General features: G+C 42.6%; 3 protein-coding genes across 22 annotated transcripts in view; 2 read left to right on the top strand and 1 right to left on the bottom strand.

Annotated features, from left to right (window-relative positions):
• The window catches only part of ARID4A (AT-rich interaction domain 4A), a 53,378-nt gene extending 33,277 nt beyond the window's left edge, over positions 1 to 20,101 (top strand). The window contains exons 16-29 of one of the 14 annotated variants that reach the window (XR_006168061.1): positions 105 to 355; positions 2,048 to 2,245; positions 3,210 to 3,294; positions 3,470 to 3,665; positions 3,875 to 3,937; positions 4,742 to 5,866; positions 6,064 to 6,168; positions 6,841 to 7,056; positions 8,178 to 8,324; positions 9,356 to 9,897; positions 10,469 to 10,708; positions 11,605 to 14,688; positions 16,748 to 18,132; positions 18,270 to 20,101. Coding sequence is in view for 1 of the 14 variants with exons in the window: in XM_042814117.1 (XP_042670051.1) it covers positions 105 to 355; positions 2,048 to 2,245; positions 3,210 to 3,294; positions 3,470 to 3,665; positions 3,875 to 3,937; positions 4,742 to 5,866; positions 6,064 to 6,168; positions 6,841 to 7,056; positions 8,178 to 8,324; positions 9,356 to 9,459 (2,490 nt within the window). In the remaining 13 variants the exon portion in view is untranslated. Of the gene's footprint in view, positions 1 to 104; positions 356 to 2,047; positions 2,246 to 3,209; positions 3,295 to 3,469; positions 3,666 to 3,874; positions 3,938 to 4,741; positions 5,867 to 6,063; positions 6,169 to 6,840; positions 7,057 to 8,177; positions 8,325 to 9,355; positions 11,203 to 11,604; positions 14,689 to 16,747; positions 18,133 to 18,269 lie in introns of those variants that run through there. The other 13 variants (XR_006168054.1, XR_006168057.1, XR_006168053.1 and 10 more) reach the window with 13 other exon arrangements.
• On the bottom strand, positions 17,542 to 23,336 carry TIMM9 (translocase of inner mitochondrial membrane 9). 3 transcript variants are annotated; one of them, XM_042814118.1, is made up of 4 exons: positions 23,232 to 23,336; positions 20,385 to 20,453; positions 19,972 to 20,067; positions 17,542 to 18,057 (listed from the first exon to the last, which is right to left on the bottom strand). In XM_042814118.1, exons 2-4 carry the CDS (start codon positions 20,421 to 20,423, stop codon positions 17,923 to 17,925), a joined length of 270 nt encoding a protein of 89 aa, XP_042670052.1. In that variant the 5' UTR covers positions 20,424 to 20,453; positions 23,232 to 23,336; the 3' UTR covers positions 17,542 to 17,922. The 3 variants fall into 3 exon arrangements, with proteins under 3 accessions (XP_042670052.1, XP_042670053.1, XP_042670054.1); XM_042814119.1 differs by having other exon boundaries at positions 20,385 to 20,448; positions 23,232 to 23,329; XM_042814120.1 differs by lacking the exon at positions 23,232 to 23,336 and adding an exon at positions 21,724 to 22,854.
• Positions 22,961 to 26,985, top strand: part of KIAA0586 (KIAA0586 ortholog) — a 64,860-nt gene continuing 60,835 nt past the window's right edge. For 4 of the 5 annotated variants that reach the window (XM_042814114.1, XM_042814113.1, XM_042814112.1 and 1 more), the window contains exons 1-4: positions 23,401 to 23,794; positions 24,893 to 24,972; positions 25,669 to 25,741; positions 26,770 to 26,836. In XM_042814114.1, the coding sequence (XP_042670048.1) occupies positions 23,497 to 23,794; positions 24,893 to 24,972; positions 25,669 to 25,741; positions 26,770 to 26,836 (518 nt within the window). In that variant the 5' untranslated portion in view covers positions 23,401 to 23,496. Of the gene's footprint in view, positions 23,067 to 23,400; positions 23,795 to 24,892; positions 24,973 to 25,668; positions 25,742 to 26,769; positions 26,837 to 26,985 lie in introns of those variants that run through there. The other variant, XM_042814115.1, reaches the window with a different exon arrangement.

Raw genomic sequence — 26,985 nt, 5'->3', positions numbered from 1 at the left:
GGTGTTATCTCCAGCCTTTCTTCCATACAGGAGTAGTGTATTTGGAGAGCCTATAAGGAGAACAAGTGACAGTAGATTTTAACCAGGTTTTATTTGTGTTGCAGGGACGAAGACGGCTTGCCCGTGACACAAACCCTGCTAAAAAAGAGAGTGAAGATGATAAAACACAAGACAAATTAAAAGACAACAACAAGGAAAACAAAGATATAGAGGAAGCCCTCGAGAATGCAGAAAAGAAAGAAAATGAAACTCTACTAGGAAGAAAAAGTACGCCAAAGCAAAAAGAGAAAAAGATTAAAAAACAGGAGGACTCTGATAAAGAGTCAGATGAAGATGAGGAGAGGCAGAGGGAGAGGTAAGCATTAATTTGTGTCACCTTCTTAGCAGTGTATCTGTGTCAGGGCACTTGTTGAGCAAGTGCATCCACAGAATTTGGAGGTCTGACCAGTTTCTAAAGTGTGAAAATCAGAAACCTCATTTGCTCAGCTGGAAAGGAAAAGGAAGGTGCTATTTTGGGCTTGCAGAGTTGATTATATTTGAAGGAATTACCTTTTTCTGGTAGATGGCAGGCGATATTTTTCACTTCCATCTTCTTGAAAGTCCTGCCAAGATCTGTTTAATCACACTCCTATGTAGACAACAAGTAAGACAGGCTGTTGTATGGATGGTGAGCAGCTGGGCAGTTAAAGCATAAAACATAAGCAGTTAAAACATAAAGCTTCTCTGTTGTTAGTGATGACTGGTGAACGCACAGTTCACTTATTTCAATGGTTACTTAAATGTATCATTGGTAGGCAGAAGTTCAGCTAGGAAAGCAAAGGAGAAGAGGAGTTTGAATGAAACCTGAAGATAAGTTGAAAACTATTGGATGGAGAGTTGTAGAATGGCAAAGACAGACTGACTGAACAGTGGATGGATGAGGAAAGAGTAGTAGAGAAAAGAAATGATTGTCCAAGGGAAAATACTGTCCAGAAACGAAGTTTGGCAAGTGTAAGTGGGCTTGATCAGAAGCAAGCTATCACCAGGTGTCTCACATTGTTGCCAGAGTGGTTGAGGGCATTATCTGAGTTGTTTAAGCTGGCCTGCCTGCCTTGTTTTTCTTGTCCGTGTGGCTGAATTGTGTGGGACGCAGCTGATACTGAATAAGGGCTGGTGGGGTTATTTCATGTTTTCCTCTAAGGAGGTTTGAGGAGCAGGAGCAACACACAGTTATTTTAAAGAAAGCTTCACTGTGCAGCCCAGAGAGAAATATTTTAGCAGACCGTAGTATGCAAAAAGGGGGTGCAGTGTGGGTGTGTGGCAGGTTGCAGTCATGTCAAGTGAGTAGGGCATCAAAGATATTTTGAGTAATGCAGGTGGTGCTCATCATCTTCATTTTTATTCTGTTTGCCACAACAGAATAGTTCATCTGTCCCTGGTAAATACATTTTATTCAAAGTAAACTTGTAGTCTTTCAGGATTTCCTCTACTGCTGACTATTCTTGTGGTTTAGCATCGCTCTAAGTTCACCCTAGCAACAGGTTATGATTGTAGGAACTACGTTTAGGTATTGTGTTCCAAGGTTGGATATTGCTAACAATATGTAGGTATAGACAGAAGAGCTGTGTAGACACTTCTGATCTTGGTTAAAACTGTGGTAGTCAATATTTGTTCTGTTGGAATGGTGTTAATATCTGCAACAGGACCACTGTCCTTCAAACTCCATATGCTGTTAATAAACTTCAGGCTATTAAGCAGCGTAGGAGGAAGAGACTATTTTTTACAGTAGTGTGTCAAAAGCAATTATATTTTAAAAACTGAAGTTAGTTTTTCCTATCTTAGAAGCCAAACACTGCGTTGATTGATTCCTCTTTCTGAGTTATCTGAATTTTCTTTAAAATCCTCAGCCTGCAGAGTTGTGTTCAGGCTGGCTTTGGAGGCAGGGCGTGATGCAGAGAATGAGCATTTTTGTTGCAGTTTTCTTTCTTTGGTAGCAGCTTGGCTGTGCTAATTAAATGTTAAAACTTTGTCACTAATTAGTGGGTATTTAAAATACATTTTATTGCAGGGAGGAGATTGAGAACAAAGGAGAATCAGAAGGTGAAGAGGATGAAGAGGATACAGAACCTTGCCTGACTGGAACCAAAGTGAAAGTAAAATATGGACGTGGAAAGACACAGAAAATTTATGAAGCCAGCATTAAAAGCACTGAGACTGATGATGGAGAGGTTTTATATTTAGTGCATTACTATGGTTGGAATGTAAGGTGAGGAGATAGCATGTCTTGATTTCTAAAATGATGGTTACTTCCAAAAGATTTTGTTTTTAAGAAGAAAAAGAGAAAGATAATCAGTGGGTTGGCTGGAATGGAATTGTCAGCATGGTAGTGTTATCTGATTGTTCCATTTTTCAGTGGTAGTAATTTTGTTCATGGCATGTTGCTGTAGTATTAAAATCTCAGAATGCACTTGTATGTTTCCAAGTTTCCATCCTGCTTACACTGTGTAATCCTCTCTCCTCACAGAAGTATCCATGTAATTTATTGTGCCAGCTGGTGTCACCAGCGTCAGGCTTGAGTTTAAAGAAGCACTGGTAATAGGGAAGATGCCTTCAATTAGAAGATACGCAGGCACTGAGATTTTGGCAGCAGAATCTATTCTTGGATTCAGTGCTCCCTGTGATTATCAAGAATGGTTGTTACATGTGGGGAGGTTAGGAGAGAGCCCAGCAGCAAGGAACTAGAGAAAACAAAAAGATTGGATTCTTCTCTTGGCAGCCATGCTTTATATTCAGTACAGCTGTAGAAATTGCTAGGTTTTGTTGTTGGTTGGAAAATGGTGATTACATAAGCAAAAATATAACAGAATTAATTTATTATTATAATTATTTTTAATAAAGCCTTTCAAGTGTATAACTTCAGGTGTTCCAAGTCTGTGAATTTCTGAGTAAATTGAGCAAATTCCTTTTTGTGGCAATGTGAAGTTTGTTTGTGAGGTCGGTATCCTTCAGACAGTTTAATGGAAATTCAGAAAAAATTACTAGATTGTTTTTGAAACTTAATGTAATAATTTATTAGCAATGTAGTTGATCTTCCTAATGCCAGATACTCCATACATCTGTAGATCTGTGCTCTGCTTTGCTGCCTCTCTTTGTAAATGTTTTCTGTAATTTTCGAAACATCCTGTTGCAAACAGCCTTCTTGTATCTAATATGTTGTGACTTGCTTTTAGGTATGATGAATGGGTGAAAGCTGATCGCATTATTTGGCCTGTGGACAAAGGAGGACCAAAGAGAAAACAGAAGAAAAAAACAAAAGTAATACAGATGATTTCAATAAGTTTCTTGTAGCACCAGACTTAGGACTATCTATGTTCCTTATTTAAAAAAAAAAAAAAAGATTCAGTCCAAGCTCTGGCTTTCTAATAAATGTGCAGGGAAAAAGGAGAAGAATTTTACACCTTAATAATAAAATGTTAATTTTCTCCCCCAGAATAAAGAAGACAGTGAAAAGGATGAGAAGAAAGATGAGGAGAAACAAAAATCGAAGCGTGGGCGACCTCCTCTGAAATCTACTCTTCCATCAAACACATCTTTATCCAAAACACCGAATAGTGAAGGTAAATCAGGAGCCAGAAGTGCACGGAACAACTTGTCAGATTCCTCACCTTTGCCAAATGGAACAGAAGGTACATCTGGTGCACTCTTGTTCTGGCATGGAAGTGCATGTAAACAGTGACGTAATGCAGTGCATTGACACGACACCTTCAGTGAACAGAGTGCTTTCAGAAGCTTTAAAATCCTGCTTAACCAGTCAGTGTACAAGCAATATGACAAAAACACATTTCTGGTGCAGATTTGACTCTGTGAAAATTAATATTTTCAATTTTGATTTTAGCAACACCTCGCAGGCAGACAAGACGTAGCTCAGGAATGTTTGATTCTGATAGAGGATCAAACGGTGAGTGATCTCAGTCCTGTGTATGTTTTTGAGGGTTTTTTTTTTTTTTAGTACCTTTTTTGAAAAGAAATTTTAAAATTATTATTTTTAATTATTATTTTTTTTTTTTTAACCTGCCTGTGAATTTTTATTGAGGAAGCAGGTGAATTGAAACTGCTGGAGAACACAATTTGCTCACAGGAGAGCCATGGCATGGATGTGACAGTGCAAGTCATCCCATGTTCTTTAGCCAGAGCCTTTCAGTCTTAATCCTGAGCAGACCTGGTGGAATAATAATAGTGTTTATAATGGAAATTAAGTCCTCAGCCTCAGTACTACATCATCCAGTAAAGAAGTTAATTATATACAAATGACAGTGATATTTCTGGTATTTCTAAGCCTCTGCAAATCAGAACTGAAGTGAAATCGCCACCTCTTTTTAGTGTGGGTCCCTGAATAATCTTCTGGTAACATCATAATGCTGAAGTTTTATGTGGTGTGTGATTCATACAATAATTCAGCAGTGTCCACGTGGGAATCTGTACAATTATTTTTGCTACTAGAAACTGTGATACAGTTATACTGGATAATTTAGGAAATAATACTGCCATCACTACTATTGTTGAGTAGGGGCTTGGGGTTGCAATAAGAACTGTAGTAAGTGGATTTTTTGTTGTTTTTTGGGATTGCTTGTTGTAAATTGATTTTAATTGCATAGATTACTGGAAAAGAGTTTGTAGTTGAAAAAGTAATAGTTCTGTATTAAATGACCTAGGGTGCTTTTCCCTTCCATTTCTTCATTTCTTTGTTTTAAAATTTTTGCAGACTCTGCTTCGTCTGACAGTGAGGCAGATGAATCATCTGAGAAGAACATGAATGAGGAGTTTTCTCCAGAAACTTCAGAACTGGAAAAGAATGAAAAACAAAATGATGAGAAGCTAGACGAGGAAAGCCCAAAGATTCCTCACGCACTGAGAGAAAATGACAGGACTCAAGTGCAGCCATTAGAAATCCTGAAACTGGAAGTTGAAGAAAGTGAACAAATAGTGCAGATTTTTGGGAATAAAACAGAGCAAACGGAAGAAGTCAAGAGGGAAGCTGAAAAATCACCTAAAGGAAAAGGGAGAAGGAGCAAGACAAAAGATGTCTGCTTAGAGAATGCAAAGGTTTCTCCAGGAAGTCAAGAAGAGGTGGCTAATGAGTCTCTTACAGAAAATGAAAGATTAGACTTGTCTTCCTTGGACTGCAAAGAGTTTTCCAGCACTACTGAAACTGAAACAGAGCCTTCCACAAAAGATAAGAAGCTTTTGAAAAGGAAGATTTTGGAGCAGGCTTCACCTGAGAAAAGAACTCGACGAGAGAGTGAGATGGAAGTCCCAAATATTGTATCTGAAGAGAGGACCAATGAATGTACTGGGGCAGAGGAATGTAGAGGGCTGAATGCTGAAGGGTCACTCAGAACTGAAAATGAAGAAATGCCATCCCTCGTGGCAGAGTCTGTGCAGCATGGGGAAGAGCTGAGGAGCGAGAACTTTCAGCGTCCGTCTGAAGAGAATGATAACGTTCCCTTGAAAGATGAGGATGACACAATGCCTCACATTGGTCCCGAAACTTTGCTGTGTCATGAAGTGGACTTGGATGACTTGGACGAAAAGGAGAAGAGCAGTAGTGAAGATACGATATCGGAAAAGCCAGATCCCAATACTTCAAATCCAGCTGCCTTACCTGCTGCTGTCCAGTCGAGCTTCTCAGTGGCCTCACCTCTGACACTTAGTCAAGACGAGTCCCGCAGCATCAAGAGCGAAAGTGACATGACTATTGAAGTGGACAGTGTGGCAGAAGAATCTCAAGAAGGGCTCTGTGAGAGTGAGTCTGCTAATGGATTTGAAGCCAGCACTACGTCCAGCAATTGTAGCATAGTGGTGCCAGAAAGAGACGTTGGAGAGAAGGGTGAGCATTTCCTGGGAGGTGTCAGTCTCTGTTTGTAGAGATTTCTGGACTTCAAGTCTGGTATTACGTTGCTAAAGCTTACTACTTTGCTTTGCCTTCTAGCTTTTAATGTCTTTCTTGCTTATAAAAAGTGCTGGCTAATAGCAGTAATACTTGAGATGCTTTTTTTCTTTTTTTTTTTCCTCTAACTCATGTAGGTCAAAAAAGGCCCAGTGATAGCAATAGTGGAACGCTGGCAAAAAAACAAAAGCGTACTCCAAAGCGAACAAGTGCTGCAGCCAAAAATGAAAAGAATGGAACAGGTACATTCCTCAGGGAGATGAGGGGGAGGTTATGCTGTCACACAAACATGCATAGGGCCCACTGTTTCACTGTGACACGTTATTTCTGTTAGATAGGACTTGTGTTCCCATAGCTCATATTTGGTGATTAGATCCAAACTGAAGAGGCTGAACTGAATGAGTCAGTGTATTTAGGCACTACAAGAGCACTGTTAAAGTTTTAAAATATCAAGCTAAAATAGTAATTATCTGACGTAGAATATTCAGGCATACTTAACTGGTTATGTGGAATATTGTAATTATTGTGGGAATCCAAAATATTTGCATATTGTGTAGCTTACGATTTTCTGTTTCTCGTTAAAGCTTCTGTGCTGTTAGTCATGTTTTAGAAGTGTTTCAGGTTTTTGAAGCAATTTAGTAAATACACAAGCAGTGTAGAATATCTACACAATTGTGTGTTACCTGCTTGTTTTTTGTTTTTTAAATGAAACTGTTCAGTGTCTGTTTTCAATTAGAATCCCAAAATAGGAGCCAAAGGCACCTAGTGAATCTGATCCTGTTTTTTCCAGTGTGCATTTTGGAATTTTCTGAGCAAGAAGCAACTGGTCTTTCTTAATGATTTTTCTGACTACAGCTACAGCTTTAAAACCTTGATCATCTTCATGAAATTCAAATACATTTCTCTTACTGCAGGACAAAGCAGTGATAGTGAAGACCTCCCTGTCCTGGACAGTTCCAGTAAATGTACTCCTGTAAAACACTTAAACTCATCAAAACCACAGAAGATTTCTCGATCACCTGCAAGAGTGATTTCACCTCACATCAAAGATGGAGAAAAGGACAAACACAGAGAGAAACACCACCACCAGAATTCTTCACCTAGAGTATACAAGTGGAGTTTTCAGCTCAGTAAGATTGTTGGGTTTTTTTGTTGTTGTTGTTTTTTTTCAATATCAACCAAAATTGTGAAAGACAGACTTTCTTGAGGCATTGCACCTTCGGTATTTTAGAAACGTTTCAGCAGAGCTTTTGGAGTTAATCCTTAAGTTTCACATTTATGTTCACTACTGTTTCATTTAAAATAATTAAAAATTCAAAATTATCCTTTTTTCCCATTTCACTGAGACAGGGGATGTTTAGGTTGGATATTAGGAGGAAGTTTTTCCCCCAGAGGGTGGTGAGGCACTGGCACAGGCTGCCCAAGGAGGCTGTGGATGCCCCATCCCTGCAGGCATTCAAGGCCAGGCTGGATGTGGCTCTGGGCAGCCTGGGCTGCTGGTTGGCGACCTGCACACAGCAGGGGGTTGGAACTGGATGAGCACTGTGCTCCTTTGCAACCCAGGCCATTCTATGATTCTATGATACCCCTTCCCATGTTTCCCTGTTCACTTGATCCCAGATAATTTTTGGCCATCTTTCAGTACATTTGGAATTATGAAGCCTCTGTCCACTGGAATCCCAACTCTCCTATGCTCCTCAAAGTGAATGTAACCAAAAACTGAGGCTGTGGTGGAGTGGTCAAAGTATTAAATTGCAGTTCAGGAATTGAGACTGCTAAAATCAAGGCTGTGATTGAAGAGGTGGGGATTAGAAACTAGGATGCTAAACAACTTTTTGCTGTATCTTATCTTGGTTTTTCATTATAAATATAGCTTAAAATTAAAATTGATAAGGAGAGTTTATTGAGTGTTAGATACCTCCCTCCTCTCCCTGATGTGTTACTGTGTAAAGAAGGATGTCTTGTTTAAAGAGTGCATGTAGCAGGAAGAGTGGAATATCTGCAGTGTAACCTTTCCTCATGGGCAGCATGATTCTTACTTGTGTTGCCTGCTTTAAGGGCCTTGGATTGGGGGAATTTGCAAGAAAATTCCTTCTAAAAAGAAAATTATGTGAGTTTTGTTATTCTAAATTAGGCATGTGCCTTTTTGGTGTAGGTGAGAGAAGCAAGTGTTGTCTTCAGTGCTCCATCTTGTACACTCGAAGAGTTGCGTTCGTTTCTTTATCACCTCCTTTTTCTTCCTACTTTTAAGATGAACTGGACAACATGAGCAGCACTGAAAGGATCTCCTTCTTACAAGAAAAGCTACAGGAAATCCGAAAGTACTACATGTCTCTGAAGTCAGAAGTGGCCACCATAGACAGGAGAAGAAAGCGGTTAAAAAAGAAAGACAGAGAAGGTAATGTTCAGTTTTGCTTTATGGACTTAAATGATCTCCACAGGTCCCATCCTGCCCCTATTATCCTGTGTGATTCTGTGTATGCTTCCCCTGAGATTTTCAGCATTTTTCATGAGAATACAGAACCTGAAGCAATTATTGGACGGCATTCTGGCGGAGAAAAAGTGGTATCTGTTATCTTTCATATATGTACGTGTTTAGAAAGTGTATCTTTGACTTTCCAGAATGTGAACCTAGCAAAAACATTTACTGACTGTATTATAATTGTCCTTCAGAAATGTGGAATTTCTAGGGAAATCATGAGGAGAGTTTTAAGAAGGGAAGATTGAGGTTGGAAGTCAGGGGGAAATTCTTTGCTATGAGAGTGGTGAGGTGCTGGAACAGCTGCCCAGAGAGGCTGTGATGCCCCGTCCATCCCTGGAGGTGTTCAAGGCCAGGTTGGATGGGGCCCTGGGCAGCCTGGGCTGCTGTGAAATGTGGAGGTTGGTGGCCTTGCATGCGGTGGGGGGCTGGAGCTTCATGATCTTTGAGATCCTTTCCAACCCTGGCCATTCTGTGAAATCCTGTGATGTCCTATAGCCTCCAGGCAGATTTTCTGCCTGAGATGTTTTGTGAGATGAGAAATTAAAAGCAGTGACCATATAATGTCAGGTTTAAGGAAGATTATGTAGGATAATTTAAAATCTAAAATGGAAGAGCTCCTCAATAAACTTAGTTATTGAGTCATTAGGGGGGATTGGAGCTTCGTGATCCTTGAGGTCCCTTCCAACCCTGGCCATTCTGTGAGTCTGTGTTTTGAGTCAGCATAGTAAACCATCTAATGGATTGTTGTAGTTGGTGTGTGATGCAGGAAGAATAAGGTCACTCATTGAGTTTATGTGAGTATAACAACGGAAAGAGTTGCCAAAAGTTCACACCTGTTCCTGCAATACACCAAATCTCCGAGGTCTTTTTAATATGTATTAAGTATAGGCACCTTCATTCTCACATGTGCTTTCGTCATCCGATGCTGACATGTTCTCTGTCTTCAGTGTCTCATGCAGGGGCATCCATGTCATCTGCTTCATCAGACACTGGAATGAGTCCATCGTCGTCCTCCCCTCCACAAAACGTGCTTGCTGTAGAATGCAGGTGATACACGTTGCTCTGCCTTGCCAGCAGCTTGCTGCCATGGACTTCAATCCTGACATTCAGCCACAGAAAGCACTCGACTGGTTTGACATTGCCAAGTATATCCTGTACACACTTCCACTGCTGGACTGTATCTGTTCTCCCCTCCTTCCCTCTCTTTTGTTGTTGTTGTTTTGTTCTGTTTTTAAGTTACCGTTTGGAGAAATTAAGCTCATTGAAGGTCGGTAGGCACAACGTGACATGCTTGTCATCGTGTTTGTTTCTGTTTTGTTTTTGTTAATGCAGAGCAAGGGCACTTATCAAATTTGAAAAGTTATGTCCAATGAAGCATTCAGGTGTTCTCGGGTAACCTTAGAGAAGCAAGTGCACCAGGTAGAGACATCAGAGTATTATCCAAATGAACTGAGTAACTGCTGCACTTTCACCGAGCCGTGGTAACTCGGTGAGTAGTTCCTCTTTGTGGAAGCACTTGCTATACAGAACTGCCAAAGTACGTGTTCAGCAATGTGCCCAGTTTTAAAGGTGTAAATGGGACAAAATAAATTGTGAAAGGAAGTGTAGTTGACTGAAAACTACAGTTGTAATAAGTCTTCCACTTTTTATAGGATTTTTGAGCACACAATTATGCAAATATTTTAATGTTTATTAATGTTTACAGTGGAATTGTGAATAGGTTTTCAGTGGACTATCTTATCCCTTGACAAAAATATTTTGTCTTTTTTCTATGTAATTTCAGAGTTTTTATTTTGTTACAAAAAGACGAAAAATGAATATATAACAACAATGAAGTTATTTAACAAGATTTCTAAAGCTGAAATTTTTGTGTAAAATAAGGTATCTTGCAACTTGTTAAATATATTTATTCAGACATTGGATGTTGTATTTTTATGTATTTTTTAAAATATTAATAAAATTGGAAAAAAAAAAAAGAAAAAAAAAAAAAAAGCAAGCAACCAAACTAAGGTTAGTTCACTCTTTCGATAAAACACAGCTGTCAGTTCTGGCTCTCACAGGAGGATTTACCCGTGCCTGCATTGAAATGGGTCCGGCTCTGTGTCCTCCACCACGCAGATCTGGAAGCGGGCATCTGGATTCGACTCTGACTTTGGTTGGAAAACTTTGGCAGTCCTACTCACCTTGTTTGGAGGAACAGAATCTGTTGGGTTGCCCTTAAGATACTTTGTCGCGAGTTCTTATGTTTGCTATGCTGCCGAATGAATTTCTATCTCCCAAAGTTGAGATGCAACCATAAGGTAAAGCAACTTTGTATGCTTTTGTCTGTGGATTGTCCCACAGACAGATACAGTTTGTAAATAACTCTTCCAAAACCATGTATTTAAAGCAGTTTGCATATACATTATGTATAAAAGCAATTTTTTATCAATTTTTTTATTCATGTTTGTACATTGGAAGGGGTTCTTGGCCCCTTTTTCTGTGTTTAATATGCTGTAGACTAATAACATAGATGCTCTAGACTGTATATCGGGATATTCTGGATCACACAGCAGGAAGTCAGAACGAAACACTAGTGATGGAGTAGCATTACTAAAATCAATGTTTCTTGAAATCTCATTTTACAACATTTGTCAACTTGTGATTCCAATTCCTTCCATTTTTGCAGAAAATTAAAGAAAAAGTACTCTTGTAAATGCACTTTTTCTGTCTTTTCTTAAGCAAAGCAGAACTATTTCAATGTAAGATAATTATGGAGCTCAGTAGACAGCATTAATAAAGGCCGTGTTTTAAACATAGGCTTTACATTCTATTTTTATTGAAATGATTGTTCTTGTAAATGCCTGGGCTGACCTAAACAGGACGATCAATCTGCCTGAATGGTTGTGAAGACCTTTTTCCTGAGCTGACTTACTGTTACTCTTACGTAGCTGTGAATAAAAAGCAATACTGATTTCAAAGGAAATCACGTGAGTCACAGTTCCTCAGCTCACCTCCCACGACTGCTATTAGCAGAAATTTTTCTATTCCAATACGATCAGTTCTTACTTGACACAGGTCTCTAACTTCTGCCTACAGATTGCTTGATGTCTCCAGCAGACGTGCACACACTCAGCATGTGTAAGGCCATGGATGGGCTCTCAACTGTCTGTATTTCAGCACAGAGGTTCACTTACAGCTTCTCCTTATCTCTTAGGAATGTTTACCTGCTCACATCAGCCCAGAGCTCCTCAGAGCCCTGAATTCTGTGACTGTCCCAGCAGAGAGCTGCACAGCCAGGAGAGGTGGATGACTTTCTGCCAAGCCTGGAGCACGTCACTGCCTTCCTGCTTCTGTCTCTGGCAAGAAGGACAGCAGGTAGCTGAGATTATTCAGTGGATGTTTCAAGGAATATTTTTAAATGCCTGTAGAAACTGTAGTGAAAAGAGCATTATATAATGTGGAACTGCGCTGCTCTAAAATTGAAATCGACAAAAATCTCTCCAAGGTCTTTTATTTCTAACTTCACAATCCCCTCATTTCTGTGTTGTTGCCATAAAGCAAACTCCAGAGTGCCTTTTCAGTGCCTTCAATTATGAATGTATTGAATTGGGATTTTTTTTATTTTTGTTTTAAGAGACGTTTGCAGGAGCAATGAAAACCAAAGCACCCTCTTGGCAGACCTCCCTGTTCTCCTGCCTCCTGATCTCCAGGTTGTGTCAAGATGAGAAGCACGACTTCCAGCTTAGTTGGCAGGTGAAATAAATTGCAGAGGATGATGGAATCAAATACTCTTAGAACTGTTAGAAAGAGCTGGGCTCTAGGAAAATTCAGACCCTCCCCTGCCACCTACTGTTGATAAGAAAGCTGGCAGATTACTTCAGGTTGTGTATTAGCAGCTAATCTGAACACTAGAAAGCAACATAAAACTTGCATGCAAGGACAGACAGTAAGAAAATGTTTGTATCCTTACTTCTTTTAACTTAGAGTTGCTTTTCGTGAACGTGTGTATCAGCTCTGTGTGTACTGATGACTTTTTGTTTTTTCTAAGGTGTAAATTAAGCAACACATGGTTTAATCTGCTCATTTCTGATTCCTCCTCGCATCTGAGAAACCTCTTAATCAGTGCTTCTGTCTTTCAGAGATGTTGGGACAATAATAAAGCATTATTTCAACAGAATTTAAATAGGATTACAGTAATAATTAAAAGCACAACAAGAGCAGGTAAGTTGCATCTTCCTGAAGCACTGTGTTTGACTTTCACAGGGAGCAGCACAGACCTTAAAGCTATGAGATGGTAGAGAGGAAAAAGTGCAATCAGTTCTTCACTGTGTGGTATTCTGTGCAAGCTGCTCTCAGATTGTAAATTAATTTTGATACACAGTGACAGATGAATCCAGGCAGCAATTTTTGAAGCAGGTTCATCTGTGGGAATGGCTACTAGAATTGCACACGATGGGTTTGGTGGGGAGGGAAGAAGGATCCGTGGATTCTGAGCTCACATCTCTGCTCAGTGCTGAGGGCACCTGCTTTCTGCAAATGGCTTTGTCAGCCAGATGGAATTTCACCCTGACAAGTCGGTGTCAAATCCTTCCAATAAAATGTTCTTTTCCCCGTTAAAAAAATGTTCTCTGCTTGTCTGAGGTGGTCAAATGGGTTTCTGAGCAGCATTTACTGGAATTCTTTTACAGCAGAAAGTCTCAGAAAAGTGGTTCTGCTCTTCTTAAGAGCGTGTTTGGTTTGATCACTTGAAACAAAGCTGACAGGTGAGCTGGAAGAGTGATTTACAAGCTGCAACAAAAAGAGGACTGTTAACAGAGGTATGTTGAGCTGTTTATTTCGCAGTGCCCTTTGCATTTTGCAGATACTGTGCACTGAAACCTCAGTTATTTTTAGGTCTCTGTACTTGGATTTTATTGTTTGCTGCAGTTTGCAGGATAAAGGCTACCTCTGGAGATGGAAGGAACATGGCAGAGCAGCAGAACCCATGGGGTGCTGCCAGAGCCTGACTGTAACATCAGGGCTTAGAAAAAAAGGCTTTTTATAATTAGCTCACACTTAGCAAGCTATCACCCTCAGATTTTGAGCAATTCTGTCATTCTGCCATGTTCTCTTCCTCCAGGTAGGATGGTTTGTGAACACGTCCCCGGAGAGTTTAAAATCGTTCACCTTCATTAGTGACTACCTGATGACCATTATTTATTAGTGCTTGCTTGGTTTGGGTTTGGGTTGGTGTTTCTGGAGGAGAAGGGGGGAATCCATGAGTTCCACAAGGATTTACTGTTCTCATCCATTGCTCTGGAGGAATATATAAACTCAGTTTTTCTTTTTCAAATGCAACTGGTCTCAAAATGTACCTACTGTAATGCGCTTTGGTGGTGGATTTTCTGAGTAGTCACAGCCTGATGATGAATTTTGCCATTTAAAGAAAACAGAGAAGGTAGGACACTCTCAGCCATGCAGCAGTTAACCAAGGCTCACCCTTTCTGGCTTCATTACCTTCCCCGTTCTGCACTCTCAGCAGATGTGTGCAGTTACTCCTGCTGTTTCCCCACGTTTCGGAGCAGGGCTGTGCTGGCTGGTGCTGCTGTAGGTCTGCAGCTCCCCGTGGTTTGTATTGTCTGTTGGCTTGTACTGACAGCTTTCAAAGGTGAAAATATGTCTGTCTCAGTTTTATGGCATTTGGCTTTCATTTAGCATTACAGCTCACTATGACAACACAGGAGCGTTGTGAACCTTCCTTACTTCCTCTGCAAAACATAGTTTGCCAGCATAGAGAATCAGCACTAGAGGCCCATTGCAGCTGTGCAAGCCTGCAGGACATTTAGCTGCAGTGCATTTGCTTGTATTGAGCCATGCTCTGGACAGTTATTACATGGTGTTGGCTCTATCTCTCTATTTCCCAGGTTTTCAGTCACCCAGCAGTATTTCCATGCAGCCCCATCAGTTTCTTCAGCTATTTCTAAACCACTTCGTTGCTAATCCCTCATCTGGGTACAGCTTGACCCAATTTGCCACCATCCTGCCAGCTCTGCTGATTATGTAAGGAGGAGCAAGAGAAGGCATTTATATGAAATACATTGCTTGCGTTGTGCAAGGGTGACTTATCCTTTTTAACAAGCCACTTGTTCACGTGTGCACAGTCTTACAGCCATTGTTCATCACACTGCTCACTCTTTAACCCTTTCCCTTTTCACTTTATCACCAGGTGGCTGTGCTTCATCCCAGCTCCTCCTGCTGCCTGCTCCGCCCTGAAGTGTAACTGGCACCACCCCACGTCTCCTGAAGACAAGAAAAAGCTGTAAGTATTTTGTTTATTACTATAATTTTCCTCATGTGTTGCCTACAGCACCCTAGGGAGGCCCTGCAGGGCTCAGAGGCTCTGTTCTCTGCAGAGATAAGCGGGCCTTGCTGTGAAAGCGTGGCAGGACGGGTAGCCAACACCCCACTCCTCACTGATAAGGTGGTTTGGAGTGCACCTTGGGGCTGAGGAGGCTTGAAATGAGGCAGCAGTGGCTCCAGGTGTGTTGCTGGAGCCCTGGCACACATACAGATGCAACACAAACTTGGGCAGAAAGAGGGGCGAGGCTCCCTCGCTCTACACTCCAGTAAGGGCAGGATCTGTCAGATACAGAACTGGATTTCTGCTTTGATGATTTGAAATCTGTCTACTCTCCCCTTCACACTGTATAAACTAACGTCAGCAAGGAGGCACGCAGCCTTCCTATGTACAGTTAGGGTGCTTCCCACAGCACTCCTCTTGCTTTCCACCTGCAGTCGGTTCCAGCTTTCTGAGCTCAGGTATTAGAGTGCAGTGTGTCTCCTTGCACTGAAGTCACAGCCATGCTCCATTTCCTGGCATTCAGCCTTTTCTTTGCCCTTTGCCCCCAGTTACAAGCCCAAGCACTCAGCGGGACTTACAGAAATTTGGACCTTGCTCTTATCCCTGAGAGCAAGGCTTTGGTTTGACCTTTCCTGTTTGATACGTGCCGACCAGTAGCTGCAGTGTAACCTTCTGGTTCAGACACCTACCTAAAGAGGAAGGATCTCTGTCCTTGTCTCTGCTTCAGTGAGCATTGCTTCTAAGACGTGGCCATTCACACACCCAGCCCCACCAACCCAGCTCCAGGCAGGCTGCACAGATACTGCATTGAAATATAGGAGAAGATGGCAACCTTTTTTTCCCCCTGGATAACAGTTGGTTGAGGTGGCTTTAAAGCTGCAGTCCAAGGAAATTGGGGAACCTGAAAGTAATTTATTAACTAAGTCTCTCTAATACTTGCCTAACCTTCAGTACAATAAACTCATTTTAACAAATATTTACACATCTCCTTACTCCCCCAAGCCTCAAAATGTGAGGAAAAAAAAAGTTTTTTAATCCTCTCCACCCTCAAGGAGTTTGGCCCAAAGGACACGAATGTCCTGCACTCCCATCACCTAAACTCTTACAGTCGCTCTTCTGACTGTTCTCTTTGCACACTTGAGATGCAATAGAAAAATAGGAGCATTTCAGTGATACGTTGTCTTCAAACATTAACAAAAAGGCTTCTAAGTAAAGCCTTTAATATCTGATATGGATACGTTACTTCTGACGGCCAAGAACATTTGTGCTTCAACTGTAGAAAACAATCTGGATGTTACAAGTGTGTTATTCCTTTGGAAAAAAAATGAAACACCAACCAGGCCATTGCAGACTTGCTGCCTCATTTGGGCTCTTTTTTAGCCTTTGCTATTTTAGAATTAGCTCTTAACCATCTCCAAGGGAACGAGGCATGGGGGGATGTAGGAAAAAGCAGTGATGTGGATACTACAAAACACGTCAACAAGAAATTAGAACGTATTTATTTCTTCCACCTTTGAAATGCATAGAAACGGATCTGTGTGGGGAGCTGGGGCAGCTTTAAAGAGCAGCGAGCAGAGCGGTGCCAGGTGGAAGTGGCAGGAGTACTGGCTGCAGTCAGTGCCTTGTGCTCCACACCCTGGATAGCTGAACAGTAGGAAAGGAGAGCAAACAAGAAAAACAAAGAACAGGATTTTATTTTTTTTCTTTTGTCACTAATGGAAGTCAAAAGCTATAAGGAAGCCAACAACAAAAAAGCATGTGGGCTGGCCCCCTGCCATTTCTGTTCCTTATTGCTGCTTTTCTATCTAACAACTGCTATTTCATGTCAGCTGCCAGGTTCTGCTTCAGCCTTCGCTGCTTGATATTTCAAAATCTGTATGGTAATCCTGACATCCAGTTCCATTTGTTAGTGTATTTTATTAGGAAGAACTGAAGTCAAACGTGCCTGTTAGCTATCAGGGCATCACAGTGGTTACTGATGAAAGTGCACAGTGTTTTTCTCTATTCTGTATTTCAGAACACAGCTATTGGGTAATGAAATAGCAGCAAGTTGTCATTCTGCTGTACTAGCAATCTGACTGTGGGATCTCAGCTATCAAGATCCTTTCAAAAGAAGCAGTGTTTATTCCTGAGCCAACAGCACATAATCAGAACGGTTTTCTCAGACTTTGCTCTGCACTCAGTCAGCAGCAAATAAAAAGGCATCGCCTTGTACGCATGTATTCACACTGAACTGTGTGAATGCCAACAGAAAGGAGGAGCCTGCCAGCAAGCTCAGTGCTTGGAGCACATCGTGCTTACAGCCAGCAGCAAAGCCAGTTTTGGAGGACCACTGGGTCCCCCAGAGGGAAACAAGGAGCGTAGAGTCATTGCCTCTGGCAAAGGTGCTGCTATGACACGTTATTGTCACTTGTGAATGACCTGGTGAAGCATAAAGCCAGCATAACCTAGGGATAAGCTGGCAGGCAACCCTGCTTACCTGAACTCATTAGTTACAGCCAATGACTGCTGCTTACAGTAGCTCTTAGCTTGATGCTCTAACAGGCTGCAGTCAGCACTCCAGGACACTCAGAATGATCTTAAGGCTCTAAGAGAGCAGCTGGCAACGAAACAAAAGTTCTTCCCAAGTTGAGATATGTAAAACGTTTGCAAATCCCTACCTGCTAAAACCAATCCATTAATTAGTTATCTACCAAGCAGCAAAGAATGAACAAGAGTCCATAGGAGGATGATGAGGAATGAAACTGCAACCAAAACATGGCTCTCAAACAGCGTCCCAAATGATCTTTGGAAAAAACATACATACAACTGTATGGTTCCATTTACTTTACTTGAATTAAATTAAAAAAAATGTATTTCCATATTACACTTCTTTTGCCTCTGAATCAGTCCTGACAGAAGAAAAAGTATAACTTTCCCATCCTCTTGAAATTTAAACATAGTAGTCTGTGGGCCCTGAAGAAAAAATTGCTTTATTCCACTGTAGAATGGAAAAGACCTCAGCAAGAGACTCTGCTGTCAGACAGCACTCTCTAACTCTTTGCGTTACCCTCCACGGCTTCCAGTTTCCAAACACACCTACAGCAATCTCTGGAGTTGCTGGACATGCACCCTGACAGTAGGAAATCCAAAACGTGTTCTTGCCCAGTGAACACTGGCACTGCTCGTGAAGTCTGAACAGAGCGCTCTTGTCTAACGAGGTTGGCTGAGCAGTCCTGCTTTCGCTGCCAGAGCTTCGTTCTGCTGAATGTGATACTCCTGAAATCTCATGGAGATCCTCTGTGTCATTTTCAAATACTTCTGTAGGCAGTGTTCTGAGCAAGTTATCTGGAGGAAGAGGAAAACAGCTTCAGAGAGTGATGAAGACGCCCTCCTCAGCAGAATCCCAAGTGAAATAGTCAGGTATATAATATGAACTGACTACATCTCATGCTCTGTGTTCAGACCTAACTGTTCAGTCTCTCTGTGCAGTAGAAAATGGGAAGCTTAGTTTTTTGAGGAATGCTTGAAATGTCTTTTAATTTCATTCTCATAAAAAGGCCTTCATGAAAAACATCTTGGAGCCAGGAGATGTTAACACTTCATCCTTGGACTGCTCTTGTGAAGTGGAAGTACACAAAGGATTTTATTTTGCAGTAAGTACTAAACCTGAGAAAGGTTGTTTTTGTGTTGTTTCCCTCCTCTCTTTCTGAATCCTGGTTTGCAAACACTAATTTTTGACAGCCAGATCTGCTCTACCTGTGTGGTAGCTCAGGTTAAGCTCTTTTTTTGACCTTGTTCCTATTAGCTCTAGCAGCCTGGTTCACCTTCACAGGACAGCCCCTGAAGTGCTACCAGACAGCTTGCTGGATAGGGGACAAACACCAGGGCCTGTTCCACAGCTGCTGTCATGTTTTCAAGTGAGGGCATTTTATTTTTTCTTTCAATAATTGTAGAGAAAAAGCCATGGGATCTATTTCTGAGTTACAGTTCTACCAGTCAGATATTCAGTTCCAAACCTTACAATCACTGTAGAAGTCATCACACTTAAATACAAAAGATGAGCACCTTGCATGAGTACCAGAAAACCAGAAATTGCTTTAATGCTGCTCAGTGTAAAGGGATGTGGAAAGCAGAGATGATGGAAGAAAAAAAGATAACCTGCAACTGTACATCCTCTCCATTCTACTTTCTCTCTCCCTGACCTGGCATCAGTTACAGTAAAACCTGTTCAGCAGGAGTTAAGTCTGACTAGGAAACAAATGCTGTTGGATTCTAGAAGCACCCCAAGCCACATCTCCCAGAGGGTGTGGTGTCTGTGATGCCCTGCCTGGGGAAGCCTAGACTTGTAGTGAAGAGTGCAGTATGGAATGAGGGCAGCAGCTGCTTTTACAAATGCAGAATCTCCAAGATCCACAAAGGCATTTATCTTCATTCTTAAGGAAGTACGACTTTAAATAGGAAATTAGGATCAGAGCAGACCAGTCATCCACTCAGACCAGTATTCCATATCCACGAGGGCCACAGCCAGATGCTTTGCAAGAAAAGCATCCTGCGTAGCTCGAGCAGCTAAAATGAGCTGGTGAAAGACAATGGCAAAACCTTATCCAGAGTAATTCTGACACCTGCAATCGAGAACGTTGCCAACAAAGCAAATGCAGAGAATTATCATGGGAACAAAGGATCTGTCTTGGGAAGCCAGGAGAGCTTGGTTTAGCGCAGCAAAACAAAAGCTGAACGGAGAGATGATTTCTGCCTGCACTGAGGGACAGCTGTTAAACTCTAAGGAGGCAGCAAATGCTCAAACACAATGCAGGTTTAAATGTTTGTGTGTGGTTTAGGTGGTTTTTGGGTGTTTTTTTTTTCCTGGTAGCTGGAAAGCTGGAGTTAAGCAAAGCTATTAGACTTTTACCCAATTATATTAATTACACCAGTCTGAAGCCTCCCAGCAAGTGACGAAAGGCCAAGGACAACATGCAACTCATGTGAGCCAGAGCCTTTTCTTTTGGCAGATGGGTATGTGATGGAGCTCCCTGCACTGCAGGCAACTGGACTGAGCAGCCAGAGCTGTGGGGGCAATAGATTTCCACCAGCACACCTCCCTGCTCACTGCATGCCAGAACACTTCCACTCCTCCAAAGACAGCTGATGAGCTTTTCAGCTAACTGAAAGATCCAAACTGTCCAAATCGCTGCTGAAATTTGAGTATTAAACAGAAATTCTGCCTAAAGGTAATTAAAAGCATAGGAAACATTTACATACCTCTTCTGGCTTAACTTCTCTGGTGGTGAAATCCCTTATACAATCCATGAAGCAATTTTCTGTGATTTTATTATATGTTCCCAGGAACTCCTTGAACTGCATTAAAAATTGAAAACACCATTAAAAAATATCTCTGTCTCCATTCATTTTTTTCCTTATGCACAGCTCCATGAGCTGCTGGGTGATGGTGACATTCAAAGGACAACTCATCAGAAAAAACTTACTTCCAGCAGCAGATTCAGCACCAAATGCTGTTAGTGCTTAAAAAGGCTCAGTGCTGTATGGGACAGGTGTGAGTGCTGCTTGATAGAGAATTAATCTCGTCCCAGAGGACAACATAGAGAGGTTTTCCTCCTGCCCATGTACCTTTTGCTCTATGTGACAGATGCACCACTCAAGAACACAGCACTCACCTGCTTGATCTGATCAGTTTCTGATATTTGTCCAGCCATATTCTGCTCTCTGTGATTCTGTCACCTGTTCTGAAGACAAAAGTTGAGTTCTACACAAGAAACCATACACACACCACAACATTTTTGAAGAGAGCCAAGCTGTACGTGTTCCCTAAGTGTACTTAAATGCAATGGTGTCAGCAAACTTTCAAGCCACCCACATAAAGTTTTCTGACTTGTATTCAGCTAAAAGAATATCCAAGATAGTTTGAGATGTTGAGTTCATTCCAGATCTACCTGCTAACTGCTGTCCTTTAAACACTTTATAAGCATTTGGAACAGCTGAAATGACTACATGGGAGGGTGGAGAAAGGTGTGGAATGTTTATAAAGGCTTTCAAATACATAAAGTAAAACTGGAGTGGAGGAGAAGCAAGCAGTAATGTTATCTAGCCTTCTAATTCAGTGACTTGAGCTGTCATTTGCAGGAAGAACCGTAAGGCAAACAAATATAAACCAGTGCCAACTCTGAATGAACCAGCATGGATCAGAATGGATGAATGGATTCAGTGCAGCTGCATTCTCACCAAACACTTCAACTAGAGGCAGCGTTCTGGTCACTGAATGTAACATGTAAAATTCAAGAAATCGTAACAAATTGAGGGCAGCCTCAAAGAAAGAAAAACAGGCAAATGAAAAGGGAAGAACGAGCAGCCAGGGATCCAAGAATTTAAGCAAGCATCCTTAAGGGTGGCTCACATTCCTCATCTAACACCATAAACAAGTTAAAGCTTGAAAGTACACCTCTAGGCAGCCTTCAAGAACAGTGAAAGCATGTCCTCCTTTCCCATGCTTAACATATTACCCAAGGCCTATCACCCATGGTAATGTCAGTTAATGTTACACCCTGAAGAGAAGATGATCCTTCAGTTTTATTCACAGTAACGAGTGGAAGAAAAATCAGTGCCAAACTATAATGACTTTGTGAAGAAAGCTCCTTCAGCCCTCTAGTGAGTGCAACTGCTAATTACTGTGAACAAGAACAAAGTGAGTTATTTCTACAAGAGAAAGAAGCAATTAAAATAGCACTGTGGAGCTCCTGCAAGCATGCAGCCACCCTCCTCCTCCCAGCAGTGGAACAAGGGTAATATCTGCCTCTTAAAGTTACACTTCATTGCTACGTGTGTAGCAATAGAATTGAGGGACTGAAGATAAGGAGCACCTGTGGTTCTTGGGTTTAAGATCTCCATCCCCGTGACCAAGAACGCCTCACGAGGCAATGGATTACTCTGTTCTAAGAGAACCTACGAGATATGGTTACTGAGAAGCAAAGCATTGCTGAGGCTATTGTAACCTCTCACTTGTTTTAAGAGAAGTGGGCACAAATGTCATCTGGGAGAACTGCTGAAATGAGGGCAGTTCTACTCTCCCATTTCTCTATCTGTTACAAGAGAAAAAAACAACAGTGAGAATGCTGCCAATCCACTTTATGTTGATGATTAAACAGACAGCCCGAGCCCACAAGGTACAGAAAAGACTTTTGTCCTCTCCCATGCACCAAAAGTTAACAGCTCCAGACCCTCCCAGTGCCTTTCTCACACTCAGTATTGCTTCACTGTGTTTGCTTACAACAAACCTGAAGTTTTCCTCTTCTGTCACTTGTTTGGCAAGCTTAAGATTATGCCCAACTGAGCTGCAGCTCCACAACGCCTGTACACTTGCACTTGGGAAGCAGCTCTGACTTAAAACAACCTAATGGCACCATCTTATTTTACATGTCTGAAGCACCAGTCCCTCTGCAGCTACTTTGTGCAGCGCGGGCAGTGAAATTATATGGCTTTAGTGCATATCTTGGTGCGTGGTCAAGGACCATTGGTGACTGCAAAGCCACACTTGAAATCATGTGGATCATGAGGAAAACAGCAGTAGCTGGGAGGTCCCATCTCAAAGAGCCCCAGTGCTCCTCCAGGTGAGTTGTTACATACCAGAGAGGTGTTCTTTTGAAAAGAAAACTGAGCAAAAGCAGGGGGCTCAAGAACCATACAGTGGTTTGGATCAGAAGGGATCTCAAAGATAATGTGACCAGAGCAGGATTAATGGGACAGGCAGGGTTACCAGCCACTACATGGGGCACCAGCTCAGGCTGCACGGAGCCCATCCATGGCCTTGGGCACCTGCAAGGATGGGGCACCCGCAGTTCCATGCAGCAGTGCCAGGGCCTCCGAATGATGAGTTTCCCCCTGACACCTAATCTGAATCTCCCCTCTTTTGGTTTAAAACCACTCCCCCTCCTTCTGTTATTATCACACGTAAAAGGTTGGTTTCCCTCCTGCTTAAAGCTCTCCGTAAGTACCGCAAGGCCTCAACGAGGTCTCCTCGCAGTGACAGGGCAGCAACGATTCCCTAATCCTGACTCAACAGCATCCTTTTCCATGGAAACAAAACAAGCTCTGTTTCCCTCTTCCCGCCCAGCCCTCTCGCGGAACTCGTTCCTTCGCTGTCTGTGGCGGCGCAGCTCTGCCCCCTAGCGGCGGCGTTGTGCAACGCAGGAGGCAGCGAGGCGCCCTCACGGGGCCTCCCGAACCGCCCGCACGGGAATGCCATCCAACAGACAAGAAGCGCTCCTCCACGCGCGGCCTGCCTTTTCAGTCGCGCCAGGCCTGCCCGATGCCTGCGGTTCCGAGCGCTCCGCGCCCGCGCTGAGGTAAAGCTCCCCGCTCTTCTCCCACATCCCTCAGCTCTCCCTTTCAAGGGCACCTCGCACCCCTTGCCCGCGCGGCCCGAGGACGCGGCCCTTCCCCGCCGCTGAGGAACGCGACTCCTCGCAGCTCCCGCTCCGCGCCTTCCCGCCGCCCGCGCGCGCACTCACCGCACCACCACGAGTCCGGGCCGCGCGGGGGGAAGGAGAGACTCGGCTATCGGCCCGCCGATTCGACAAAAAACCCCGCAGCGAATCAGGCTCGCCGATAGCTTTACCTTGTGGGCGGTGCGCGACAGGAAGTGCGTCAGAACGGCGCGCCTGAGGGGGAGCGGGTGCCGTTGCCATGGCGGCGGTCGCAGCCGGCCCTGCCTCGCACGGCCCGTAGGGCTCGCCTTTAGAACACCGCCGACCGCCTCTCCGCTACGAAGCCTTCATGGCAGCGGAGAGCAGCTCCAGCACCAGCTGGGGCTCGCTGAGCAGCCTGACGGCCGGCGATGTGCTCGTTCGTTCTGCCGGTGCCCACGGGGGGAAAGGCTCTGGAGGAGGCGGGTGCGGGAATGGCGTTGCCGTTTGTGTAACGAAGCTCCGCGAGGCGGTTCCGTCCGGCCAGACGAGCGGTGTGGCTTTGGGTCCAAGGGAAACGTCATGCGTGCCTCCGGCCGTGTCATTCTCATCAAACAGGGATTCGAGCTGTAGTGTCGCCGATGTCACGCCCTGCAGCGCCGCACCAGGTATTCATTTGTTACATTTGATTTGTTTTTCGTTTGTTGGACAAATTCAGGTTAGGTTTAATCTACTTAAGATTATATAATCTACTGTTTTCTGTTACAGAGCATTGTAATTTTGGAAGTCCTGCCTGTGCTCTAATATTATCAACATCAGCATTTTTACAGTGCTTTTCCAATGGTTGTGTTTATTTTCTCAAAGTTCTGTAGCTGCAGCCTTTGATTGGTGCAGAGCTCCTCTAGCAGCCCCCAGTCCTCGCTGTAGATTCTTAGTGCTTAAAAAGCATAGAATCACAGGACGTTCTGAGCTGAAAGGAGCCCGCAACCATCACTGAGTGCAACTCTCAGCTCCACACAGCACCACCCAAACCCAGTGTCTGAGAGCAGTGTCGCAAGGCTCTCTGAGCTCTGGCAGTTCAGGGCTGTGTCCACTGCCCTGGGCAGCCTATCCCATGCCCACCACCCTCTGGAACACAGCCTTTCACTAACCCCCTTGATCCTCCCCTGATGCAGCTCCACGCTGTTCCCTCAGATCCTGTTGCCATGACCAGACAGAGAAGATGCAGTTTCCAAATCAGAAAAATTGCAACCATCTGTGTGAAAATGATCTCTGGTAGCATTCAATAAACCATTTCCATTTTATAAGGTTCAGGTAGATGACTGTGGTCATAGAATCACAGAATGGCCTGGGTTGCAAAGGAGCACAGTGCTCATCCAGTTCCAAGCCCCTGCTGTGTGCAGGTGGCCAACCAGCAGCCCAGGCTGCCCAGAGCCACATCCAGCCTGGCCTTGAATGCCTGCAGGGATGGGGCATCCACAGCCTCCTTGGGCAACCTGTGCCAGTGCCTCACCACCCTCTGGCTGAAAAACTTCCTCCTGACATCCAACCTAAACCTCCCCTGTCTCAGTTTAAAACCATTCCTCCTTGTCCTATCACTATCTACCCTTGTAAGCAGCCGTTCCCCTTCCTGTCATTTGTGTTATGAAAGTTGTTATATTTGGATATATATCAAGCAGAGAACAGACTGAAATTTGAGTTAATCAGGGGACAATGAAAATACATTGAAGATCATTTGAACCACAGTAAAATTGCTTTTATTTTAGGAGTCTGGAGTACTAAGGGTCACCCAGAACATTTGCTTTTAGTGGAAGATCCTGTGGAGGCCATCTTTGTACCACAGATGGTAAGAAAGTCACTGTTGCTTCCCACAACCCTGAGCTGAGAGATCAGCATTTTTCTCTGAAAGTTGCAGCTTCTATAGAAGCACAGCAGATCTTGAGCTCCACTTCTGCATGAAAAGTACCCAGTTGCTGCTAATGTGATATTCATGCTGAAGTGTTTGGAGGGGATTTATTTACTGTATTGCTGCCTGTTGCATAGTTAACACCCAGGTATGTTTTTAAATTTTAGTGCAATTCCCCCTCTGAAAAAGCTGTTGCACATTTCATAATATTCATTAGTAAAACCTAAAGGTTCGTGGTTTTCTTTCTTACTCACCTCATAGGTATTGAAATAGACATTGATTTACATAAACTACTTAATATTTGCGATTAGAAGGTTTATTTTCCTTTGATTTGTTCATTGTGTCTTCCATAGAATGGAGGCCTGCCTGTAGGGCATTCATTCTGTAATGAGAATTATGTTTTTAGCTTCTATCCCTGGAATGTCGTGGAAATTATTGAGTGCAAAGTCCTTGTGGCTCTGTGATAGTGGGAAGCCTTAATGTATTCTGTTCAGTGTGTTCAGTGACTGTGTTACTGCACTGTGGAGTCACTTACACAACTGTAAGTGTATTCAGCAGTTCTGTCTCCTTGTGATAATCTGGCCATTGATACTGCAGGCTTTGATGTGTGCTTTTCTACTCTTCTTGTTTTTGAAGGATTATCCTAAAGAAGCTGCAGGTAATCCTAAAGAAGCAGGTCATTCACCAGAAGACAGCAGGAGGCCTAAAAGTAAGACAAATCAATGTACTGCTACAGCTCTTTTTCCATAAGACTGATAGAGGAGAAGCAGGCTTTGTTTCACAGATACTTTTCTTCAATGTAGAAGTTCCTGACTGCAAGTATTCAAAAAATGGCTTTGATTAAAAATAAGAATAATAAAGATAATTGTAATTTATATTTTTAAATGTTGCAAACTTTTACTTTCTGTCTTTTTGTCCTGTGGATTGTGTAGCCCTTGTGATGAAGTGGGACTTCCACCAGCACACCAGAAACTTGGAGATTCGTTTTGCTAATTGAACTAATTCTCATTTCTGCATAAAGACTTTCTATATATGTTTGTTTATTTGTTTTGAGGACCTTGTTTGTGTGTGTTTTCCTGTTGTGAGTAATTCTGCTTCATGTCCTTATTTTCTGTGAGCAGAAAGTTTTTGACTTATAACAGTCTAGGAAATACGTTGTGGATGCCTTTTCCTGTAACATCTGACTGTGCAGTCAGTTTCACTCAGATTTGTGGCTTTTAAAAGGAAATACATCTCTGAAGGTTTTTTGGCTGGATGGGGGAAAAAAGCAGAAATGGCTCCCTTTGCTTAAAGCAAGAAGCAATGTTTTGACTTCCTCTTCTATGACTCGGGGAGGCAGCAGCTGTCTGGCTTAGCAGCACGTGTGTTCTACCTGCCTAAATAGCAGCAGTGAAACAGTGAACCCATCACATCTTGGACCAGTTTCACACAACTTGATAGCTGTTTTTTCAATTACATTTATCTCAAGTTGAAATGTGCAGGGTTCCATTGCATACATTGTTTGAGCTCAAGTTGCCATTTACATGACAATCTTTTTCAAATTTTATTAGGATAGGGTGATGTCGTCATTTACAGAGCATACAAAAATTGCTTTTATTAATACCAGCATTCAATACTATGTAAAACTGTGTTAAATGAAATCTACCTGTTGATTCAATAACTCTTTGTGTCTACTTGTAAAATGGGTGCTTTGTATTAGTTAACCTGACAAAATATGGATTATGTCCTTCCACACAGATGATGTTTTAATTTCTCGGTATCCTACTGGCCAGAAAGAAGCATTGAGAGCAGCATTAAAGCAAAAGTAAGTCTGTGTTGTTGTACCATTCTGTTTTTATGTTAATAGTAGGTACTTCCTCAGTTTCTGCTAAAACAGAAGAGGAGTCAGCTCTTTGAAAGGGTAGATAACTGCAGGACAAGGGGAAATGGCTTTAAGTTGAGGGAGGGAAGATT

Source organism: Centrocercus urophasianus, unplaced genomic scaffold, assembly GCF_019232065.1.
Source record: "Centrocercus urophasianus isolate 14NV4802_14NV808 unplaced genomic scaffold, USGS_Curo_1.0 seq_14, whole genome shotgun sequence".
In the NCBI taxonomy this organism is placed as follows: domain Eukaryota; kingdom Metazoa; phylum Chordata; class Aves; order Galliformes; family Phasianidae; genus Centrocercus; species Centrocercus urophasianus.
This window is presented reverse-complemented; position numbering and strand designations above follow the sequence as displayed.

What these genes read in the sequence shown, in the direction of transcription:
- TIMM9 (XM_042814118.1), bottom strand. Translation starts at nt 20,423, where the DNA reads ATGGCTGGACAAATATCAGAAACTGATCAGATCAAGCAG. An exon ending in AAACTGATCAGATCAAGCAG is followed by an intron (nt 20,068 to 20,384) that starts GTGAGTGCTGTG and finishes TTTTTAATGCAG; the next exon opens with TTCAAGGAGTTCCTGGGAAC. An exon ending in GAGAAGTTAAGCCAGAAGAG is followed by an intron (nt 18,058 to 19,971) that starts GTATGTAAATGT and finishes CTCTTCCTCCAG; the next exon opens with ATAACTTGCTCAGAACACTG.